The sequence below is a fragment of the Oratosquilla oratoria genome, chromosome 6, assembly GCF_046742065.1.
Source record: "Oratosquilla oratoria isolate Oo_2021 chromosome 6, ASM4674206v1, whole genome shotgun sequence".
NCBI lineage: Eukaryota > Metazoa > Arthropoda > Malacostraca > Stomatopoda > Squillidae > Oratosquilla > Oratosquilla oratoria.
Genome location: NC_134782.1, coordinates 53,728,500 through 53,738,499, shown reverse-complemented (window position 1 = coordinate 53,738,499; position 10,000 = coordinate 53,728,500). Strand labels below are relative to the sequence as shown.

At 36.2% G+C, this 10,000-nt stretch overlaps 1 protein-coding gene across 2 annotated transcripts in view; it reads left to right on the top strand.

Annotated features, from left to right (window-relative positions):
• The window catches only part of LOC143026490 (uncharacterized), a 569,371-nt gene that overhangs the window by 514,377 nt on the left and 44,994 nt on the right, over positions 1-10,000 (top strand). For both annotated transcript variants that reach the window (XM_076186968.1, XM_076186967.1), the window contains one exon: positions 5,124-5,200. In XM_076186968.1, the coding sequence (XP_076043083.1) occupies positions 5,124-5,200 (77 nt within the window). The remainder of the gene's footprint in view (positions 1-5,123; positions 5,201-10,000) is intronic.

The following is a 10,000-nucleotide window of genomic DNA, read 5'->3' as shown; positions in this document are numbered from 1 at the left end:
TACCAATGGTTATGACTTGTTCTGGGCAGCCATTTTGGAAAACTTTGTGAATATTTCATCTCTCAAGCAAAGTGTCCATTGTGTTTGCAACGCATCACTTTCCTGAAGTGTTCTTTTTCAAATTTCTTACGAATTTGTTGTTGTTCTTGTATTTACTATTGTTGGTTCAGGCGACTTTGTATCTATTCCCATCAAAGTTATATTTCCAAAAATTATTTGGTTGTTGAGTTGATCTTACTCCGCAGGGAATGAACTGAATCGTAGCTATCAGTCATTTGACCTATGTTAAGGTAAGGATTATATGCTTTTAAGTAATGTATATATGTGTTTCAGTTATGTATCAATATATGCATCTATGTAATTATATATTTGTAAGTATATGCGAAGCAGATATATATAGATATCCGTGTGTGTGTGTGTGTGTGTGTGTGTGCGCGTGCGTGTGTATTTGCGTGTGTGTGTGTGTGTGTGTTTGTGTGGGCACGCGCGTGTGCGTATGTGTGTATGTGTGTGATTCACCTTGGTCTTTGGATCATGTGCTCGACACGGGATCAACAGCTATTACCTTCCCGGAAGAAAGCTCATAGCCCATACAGTATATGACCGATCTATGGGTAATGCTTACACGAACACACACACACACACACACACACACACACACACACACACACACACACACACACACACACACACACACACACACACACACACACACACACACACACACACACACACACACACACACACACACACACAAAGGATTACAAAGGATTACAAAGGCAAAGCATGCCGACAGGAGACCTTTTGATCCATATCTAGGTCGGATGCAAAAAAAAAAAAAAATAAAAAAAAAAAATAAAAAAATAAAAAAAAAATCATATTAATAATAAATTACAACTATAACAATGTAAATAACAATTAAAATACATAAATAAATGCATTGGTATAGTTGAATAACAAACAAACAGGTAAATAGTAAATGATAATAAATTGACATACAGTATAACTAATAATAAATGAAAATCAGACAGACAAATTATAACAAAACAAAAACAAATAATATAACATAAATTATAATAATTACAGCATCTTACTTAGGTATTTATCTAAATGATTCTTAAAGCTTCGAACTGAACTACATTGCACTACCTGTGCAGGAAGTTTATTCCATTCATTAACTACACGGTTGGCAAAGTTGTTTCTACCTACTTCCAAATTGAATCTATTTCCGGACAGTTTGAGACCATTGTTTCTTGTCTGATTCTCATTCAATGTGAAAATTTGGTCACTTTTGATGTTGTCAATTCCCTTTAAAATCTTAAAGACCTGTATCAAGTCACCTCTGAGTCTACGCTTTTTTAGGGAAAACAGATTCATGTGCTTAAGTCGATTTTCGTATGATTTATTTTTGATATTTGGAATCAGTTTTGTGGCTCGCCGTTGTACTTTTTCCAGTCTGTCAATGTCTTTAATGAGATTCGGTGACCATACGGAAACAGCATATTCCAAATGTGGACGAACTAACGATTTATATAGCTTGTTAATGAGTGATGGACTTTTGAAATCAAAAGATCGCGCAATCAATCCCAGAATCTTATTTGCTTTCTCAGAGGCTGAAATACACTGCTTGGATGATTTGAGGTCGTTACTGATAATTACGCCGAGATCTTTTTCACTATCCACTTTTGTTAACGAATTTCCAAATAACTTGTAATCGTACTTGCTGTTATTTTTACCTATGTGCATTACCTTGCATTTACTTGTGTTAAATTTCATTAGCCACTTTTCAGACCATTGCTGTAATTTATCTAAATCTTCTTGAATATCTAATTGGTTTGAGTGATCATTTGCCTCTCCGCACAGTTTTGTATCATCAGCAAATTTGGAAACAGTAGATTTTAGTCCATGGTCTATATCATTTATATATACTATGAATAGAAGTGGCCCAAGAACGGAACCCTGAGGAACTCCACTTGCAACACTTTTCCATCCAGAAGTTTTTCCATTTAAAACAACTCTCTGTTTTCGACCTTTCAACCAATTACTAGTCCAACCTAATAGGCTACCACTTATTCCATGCAAAGCTAATTTAGTAAGTAGTCTTTCGTGTGGGACGGTATCAAAAGCTTTTGCAAAGTCTAGATATATTAAATCTATATTGTTTCTTTTGTCATAATTCGAGACAACTGTGTTGTAGAATTCGAGTAAGTTAGTCACGCAAGAACGTTTCCGTCTGAAACCATGTTGGCTATCATTTATCAAACGGTTACTTTCTAAATGATATTCGATAGCATCTCTGATGATAGTTTCCATTATTTTTCCTACGATCGAAGTCAAACTAATAGGCCTATAGTTATTTGGTTTCTTTTTGTCACCTTTTTTGAATATGGGAGTAACGTTAGCTAGCTTCCATTCTCTTGGGACATCTCCGGATATGATGGATTTCTTGAAAATAATTTCTAATGGAACAACAATCTCATTTTTCATTTCCTTTAAGATTCTTGGATGCCAACCGTCAGGCCCTGGTGTTTTATTAACTTTGAGTTTGTCTATACACCTTTTAATTGTTTCTTTTGTTATATTTACCGTAGTGAGTAAGTTTACCCCAGACTTTTCACAGGTTTCAGTTTGGAATTCACTTTGAGGTGTTTCGTTTACGAATACCGAGCTAAAATAATTGTTTAAGAGATTACACATTCCTTCATTTGAATATTCAAGTTGACCGTCAGCAGATAATAGTGGACCAATGTGATTCCTAACAACCTTTTTATCTCTAATGTAACTATAGAATTCTTTGGGATTCTCTTTGGATTTCTCAGCGATGTTCATTTCGTATTGTCGTTTTCTTTTTCTTATTGTCTTTTTTAAATCTCTCTGTATTGATACATAACTTTCATAGTCATTAGATGCACCCGAGCAGTTATATTTCTTATAAGCCTGTCTCTTTTTAGCAATACTTTTTTCAGTTTCTTTGTCGAGCCACTTTGGGCGAGCCTGATTTGGGGGACGTCTGTCCTTAAAAGGAATGTAAGTTTGAATCATCTTAGTGAGCGTATTTTGAAATATTTCCCACATCTGATCTACAGGCCTTTCGTTTAATTTCTCCTCCCAATCTGTAAGCTGAAGCTCCTGACGTAGTTCTATGAACTGAGCTTTACTGAAATCGGGTATTTTAGAAGCACAAGTATCTATTCTAAAATTGTTTAGGAGTTTGAATCTGACTAAGTTGTGATCGCTATTTGCAACAGATTCACCGACTTCTACATCAGTTGCCATGCTTTCGCGGCTAGTGATCAATAAATCGAGTAAGTTTCCATATCTTGTGGGCTCTTTTACATGCTGAATTAAGTAATTGTCACCAAGAAAATCAATCAAGCGACTACCTATATGGCCATGTTCAAGGGTCATCCAATCAATGTCAGTAAAATTGAAATCACCCATTATCAATAAATCCCGGTTGCAGAAACTAGACAGTTCTTGAAATAACAGTTTGTCGTCTGCTAATGATAATGTCTTTGGCCTATATATTACACCTATATTCATTTTTTGTCCATTTGTTTGGGTTAACTCAACCCACAAACTGTCATATGCATCCTGTTTCACTTTCTCTAAAACACAAGCATGAACATTGTTTTTAACGTACAATAGAACACCCCCACCTTTCTTGTGGTTTCTATCCTGATGAAAGTGTTTAAATCCCGCAATATTAAATTCAGCTTCGAACTCTGTACCATTTAACCATGTCTCAGTTATTCCTATCATATCGAGATTTTCGCTTTTGACATACGCCTGTATTTCTTGAAATTTGTTCCTAATACTACGAGCATTAAAGTACATAGTTTTAAGAAACTCCTGATTATTTCTTTTTGACACATTTTGAGTTTCAATATCATGTCTTATATTATCATTTTGTTTTTTATTTATGCCTTGCTCTATATTATTATTATTTGGTCCTTCATTGACATTCAATGCCTCATTAACATTTCTCCTATCAAAATTAACATTTCCCCCATCACGGACATCTGGTCGATTACGGTCATCCGATCTATTTTGTACATTTTGTCCCCCTACGTCACCGTGATTCACGCCGGCCTCCCGTCGTTCAGTGACATTATGTCCGGCATCCCTTTCTAAAATTATATTTTGTCCTCCAGTGACATTATATCCTACCGTGATATTTTTTCCTCCACTATAATTACATCCCATCGTGATCTTTTGTCTTCCACTGTCATTACATCCTATCTTGATATTTTGGCCTTCATTGACATTCTGTCCGGTATCTCTTCCTAAAATTATATTTTGTTCTTCACTGACACGCACACACACACACACACACACACACACACACACACACACACACACACACACACACACACACACACACACACACACACACACACACACACACACACACACACACACACAACTCCCCGCCCAAGAGAATTAGAGTAAAGACTCGCTGCGCAGCGATCCTGAAATTATTTCAACCCTGGGCTGAGTGTGTGTGTATGTGTGTGTGTGTGTGTGTGTGTGTGTGTGTGTGTGTGTGTGTGTGTGTGTGTGTGTGTGTGTGTGTGTGTGTGTGTGTGTGTGTGTGTGTGTGTGTGTGTGTGTGTGTGTGTGTGTGTGTGTGTGTGTGTGTGTGTGTGTGTGTGTGTGTGTGTGTGTGTGTGTGTGTGTGTGTGTATGTGTGTGTGCGCTTAATTCACTATGGTTTTTGGACCACGTGTTGGACTCGTGATCGACAGCTATTTCCCACCCGAAAGAAAGCTCAGTGCTCGTATATGATCAATCTATGGGTAATGCTGTGACCTTACACGCACACTCACACCAAACTCCCTGCCCACGAAAGTTGGAGTAACAACCCGCAGCGCAACGATACTAAAATTATTTCGGCCCTGAGCGGGATTCGAACCCGGATTTCCGTAGTGGCAGCCGGGAACTCTACCAACTGCGGCACGAGAGAGAGAGAGAGAAAGAGAGAGAGAGAGTGTGTGTGGGGGACACAATTACGTATATACATATTCCCGACATGCATATTAATTTAGGATGGTATTCAAACAAAGTTATGTGCAAATATCTTAGAAAATATAATATATACAATTAAATCCTTTCTTCTTCAGGTGTCTTCATGGTCACTACAATGCGGTGCGGTGCATCTGTGATCCATGCTGGGAAGGGGAAGATTGCTCGGAGTATGGTAAGTGCCTACGAATAAATTTATGTACAGACTATCTTAAGGAAATTAGTGACAGAGTTTGGGAAAGTGTGCGAAAAAAGGAAGTTGAAGATAGAAAGGGTGATGAGATGTACAAGAGAAGAATATGGCAGCAAGTTGGATGTATTAAGGGAGAGAAACTGGAGGAAGTGGATAGCTTTAGATACTTGGGTGCGAATGTGACAGCAAAGGGAAGAGAGGAGGTGGAGGTAGAATGTAGATTGAGAGAAGCGAGTGAATGCCTTGGGGGATTAAAAAGTGTAATGAGAAATAGACATTTGGGAATGGATGCCAAGAGGAGATTGTATGATGTAGTGATAGTACCGACAGCACTGTATGGGGTAGAAAAACGAAGCATAAGAGAGGAAGAGAGAAGAAGCTTGAATATATTTGAGATGAAATGCCTGAGAAGTATGGTAGTGGTTAATAAGCTGGATAGAATGAGAAACGAGAAGGTGAGGAGGAGATCGGTGGTGGAATGGAAGTTGGGAGATAGGGATGATGAAAGAGTATTGGGATGGTTTGGACACATGGAAAGAATAAGGGAAGAAAGATTAGTAAAAGAGGTATGGAAAGCAGAGCTGGAAGGAGTGAACATGAGGGGGCGACCAAGGATGAGATGGATGGATTGGGTAAAAGGGGCACTGGGAAAGAAGAGAATGTCTATTGAGGAAGGATGGGAGAAGACAGAAGATAAGAGTGACTGGATAATGATTGTGTATGGATGATACTGTGATGCACGGAATGGACTGGGTGGGGGATGGGGATAAGGGAGTATATGTGAATGATATTTTGACGCAGCCCGAAAGGATTTCTCCTGTCATATCCTTTTCTGTGTGAGGGGACGGAGGGGTGGGAGGTCGCAGATTAAATGAAGCGGCCTTGCTGTGAATGTACTGTGTCTTGTTACATTGCTTCTGACCCAGGACAGTGGGCGAGATGCAGGGATGACGTATCATCCAGGATGAGCCAAGATAAGAGGGCGAAAAGGGGGTGAGTTGGAATGGAGTATGTGGTGGATAGAATGGTTTGGACTGGATTTTATGCCTTTGTTTTTTCCTACAAAGTAGTGATACAAAAAGTGGTATTATATACATAAGAAGAAAGAAGAGATTCGGAAAGGTCCAAGGTGAACACGCTCAGTACAATCTAGATTACAAATAATCACAAACAACATTGCTAATAATAGAATTATCCATTTTGTATGAAGCCAAACTCAAATTCATATTATTTTCAAAACAATTTCTAATATGACAGGATTCAACAATATTTCTTTCTATAGTATTGTTACAAGATGTAAATTATTTTGATTTTTTCAGTCAATATTATGTCTATAGTCCTTTTGGTGAACAAACAATTTACTTGACCTTTGCCCCGTCTAATGCTGTATTTGTGTTGACTCATTCTTTTATTCAAACTTTTACCTGTTTGGCCTATGTAAATAAGATTTAAATTCGTACATGGTATACTGTATAACAACCTACCTTTTCTCTTGGTGAATTTTTAATGAACAAGCTCTTAACATTATTATTGTTTTTAAAAAACACCTGGATACCAAATGGATACAAATATATATTTGTTGTCATTGTTTATCTTTCAAGATTTTGTATTTTAAAATTCAAACCAAATGAGAGAGCTGAACTAATTGCTTCAGTAATCTATGATCAGATAATCTGAAATTTCATATCCTATGAAATATTAGTTTCAGACAATGGTACTGAATTAAATAACAAAATATTGGAAGAATCATGTAGGTTATTTAAGATAAACAAAATCAATATCCAGGTGAATCTTCCTCAGAGCAATGAAGTTGTAGAGAGGTTAAACAGGAAAATTCTCAATTGTCTTAGAGGTTTGATAGTTGGATTCCATGTGTTAAATGTGCACTTAATAACCAAATTAATATATCTACAGGAGAAAAATCTCATTTCATCATCTTTAGGGAAGACAAAATTCTCCCATATGAAATCTTGGTTGCAGAACCAAAAACCAATGTATAATTTGGATGATAACATCTCAAAGAGGATACATACATTTCAACCTATAAACCAAAGAGTTAGGGAACACATGGAAAATAATACACAAGACAAGCAAAAACATAAAATAGCAAATAAAATAGAATTACAAATAGGAGATTTGGTCATGGCCAAGATACAAACAATTAGTAATATATTTTTACCAAGATACTCATTTCCATATAGAATAATTTATTTTGCAGGTGGAAATATGTACAAGATCTTAAGACATATAGATGATTTAAAAAGGACTAGGATAGAACTTGATGATGATGATAATTGTGACAATGAGGATTGTAAAACAACATCTCTTTATGAGGGATAAGAATCATAGTGTATACGTTCTATTGGGGAAACTGTGAGTTGTGATGAGTATCAGGAGTATGTATATAGCATCATGTGGGAATTGTATATTAATACAAGTAATTTTTACGGATGAGGACTGGATTGTTTATAATATTGTGCATGGTGCATCCCTGGGGTTGGATACCTGTGCTACCTGGAGCCTTGGTCAGTCATGAAGACCTAGAGCCTTGCCAATGTAAAACCACGCCATTAAGTATTGTAAGATAATGAATTTATTTTGTGTTCCATGAAGTATTGAAATTTTTTATGAAGCTTTACTAGTATGTGTCAATTGTTTTGCTAAAATTTAATGAAAAAGGATATTGGTAAAACCAAGTTACTTTTTCAATTTTTTCCAAACATAAGCAAGGTATCTATCAGTCCTAAGTTTCTGACAAGTGTAAAAGGAATGTGAACGTATGCATGGATAATCTCCACTGTTACTAACACCCTACTGTGCGCAGTACCTATTTAACATTCCTCACAGATAAACAACTCACCACCTTAAAAATAAAATCCTCCATTGAGATCTAACACAACCAACTTTTCTAATAAAATAATTTTCTTGATTATGCACTTCTCCTCGGAAGGAGGAAGACATTAAATGCTATCAGACACTTTTTTTTCTGATTTTTTTATTGAAAATTATGGTATCTTCAGTCCTTGGTAGTAATGAGTTTTGCAAGTAAATTTACTGAAACAATTCATATATTTATTAAAATGTTTTGTTTCCATAATTTGTATAGGATGTTTTTAGGATCGGAAGGTATTTAGTGTCACATTTATACAAATTTGAATGGTTGCATATTTTTGGGTTACCATTAAGTTGATGACATTATCTATTGAAGGATATCTTTTAACCTTGTTTAGCCAGTTACGCAAAAAATATTTTTAATAGTTAGCTCCTGGTATATATATTTTTTATCAAACGTGTATATCCAGAATATTGTAAAAAGCCAATCCCCTGTAAAATGGTCCTGTAAGTGGGTACTTGAAAATGATTGGTCGGGACGACCAAGTGGAACCTAACGAGTCTTGTAAGAGGCTGATGAACAAGTGAGTAGAAAGTGGGGTAGATGGTGAGGTTTGAGTTGGGTGTTTGTGTAAACAATAATTCGTAGGCGAGCAGTTATATAAGTCCGCTTTCCGCCTTGAGTCATAAAAATGACCCGGGGGCCTGTATAACGTGTGTTTTCCTGACTACTTGTAACTTAAGTGGGTTATGCAGAGCTTGTTTGAGTAAAGAATATTGTACATAGACTTGTAACAACGAATCTGATTGGAGAAAGTGTGAAGGAGAAAATTAAATTGGTTCATGAATGTAAGATCACGCCCTTTGGGGGAGGATCTTATATATAAATTTAAAGATCATTTGACTAATGAAATATTTACGTCACTGCAAAATTTAACTAGGACATAAAACCCATGTTACCGATGGGAGTTCCTTGCTATACCCTAAAAAAACAAATGTAGAGTAAGGTACTGAAGAAAAGAAAGAAAATATATATGTTTTAATGATCCTAGAGTGACGATTGAAACTGAAGGAAAAAACTTTAAAAGTGGGAACAAAAACAGTGGTGAAAATTGAAAGTGAAAGACGTACGGAAGGGAGGATGATATAAATGTATAACTATATAAGTTTGTATTCGTATATATATTTGTATATGAATATAAGCATGTACATGTATACGTGTATGCATGTGTATATCTGTATGCATTTGTGCATGAGAAATCACACAAACTCGTGATTCTAATTATGCGGAAAAACCACCAAGGAAAAAGATAAACTGATGACCAAGCGCTTTCGTCTATTCAGGATGTCTGAGGATGTCTGAATAGACGAAAGCGCTTGGTCATCAGTTTATCTTTTTCCTTAGTGGTTTTTCCGCGTATGCATATGTATATATGAATGCATATTTTTACATGTATGTACATATTTTTTCAAGTATATCACTGTCCAGTAATGTCGTAACGCATTAATAAATACACTAAAAACCCACTGTTGATTGGATATAAGAAAAGAAAGGAAATAACGATTTCTGTATATTTCGACCACTTGCTGTGATCCTCTTCATGCGGAATACAAAGAAAAGAGAAAACACATATCTTATATACAGAGGAGAGAGGTGGAGTAAGGAAACATGGACATGACATATCACGTGGCGTCTATATTGCTGCGTGGGCTTTGTGGCAAGTCATCCGCTTTTACAATAGATGGAAGTAATTAGTTAACTACCAAGGTGGTTATATGATCAGGTGACCATTGTCCTTTTGAAATGTTAAAATTAGGAATTGTTTAATTAAGGAAGATTCAATGATTTTCCTTTTATAACTACATTTTGATTTGAACATTATTTTTGCCTCGTCCCAATTCATGCAGTGATTATTGTTGGCGACGTGTTGGAATACCGCGGAGTTCTGT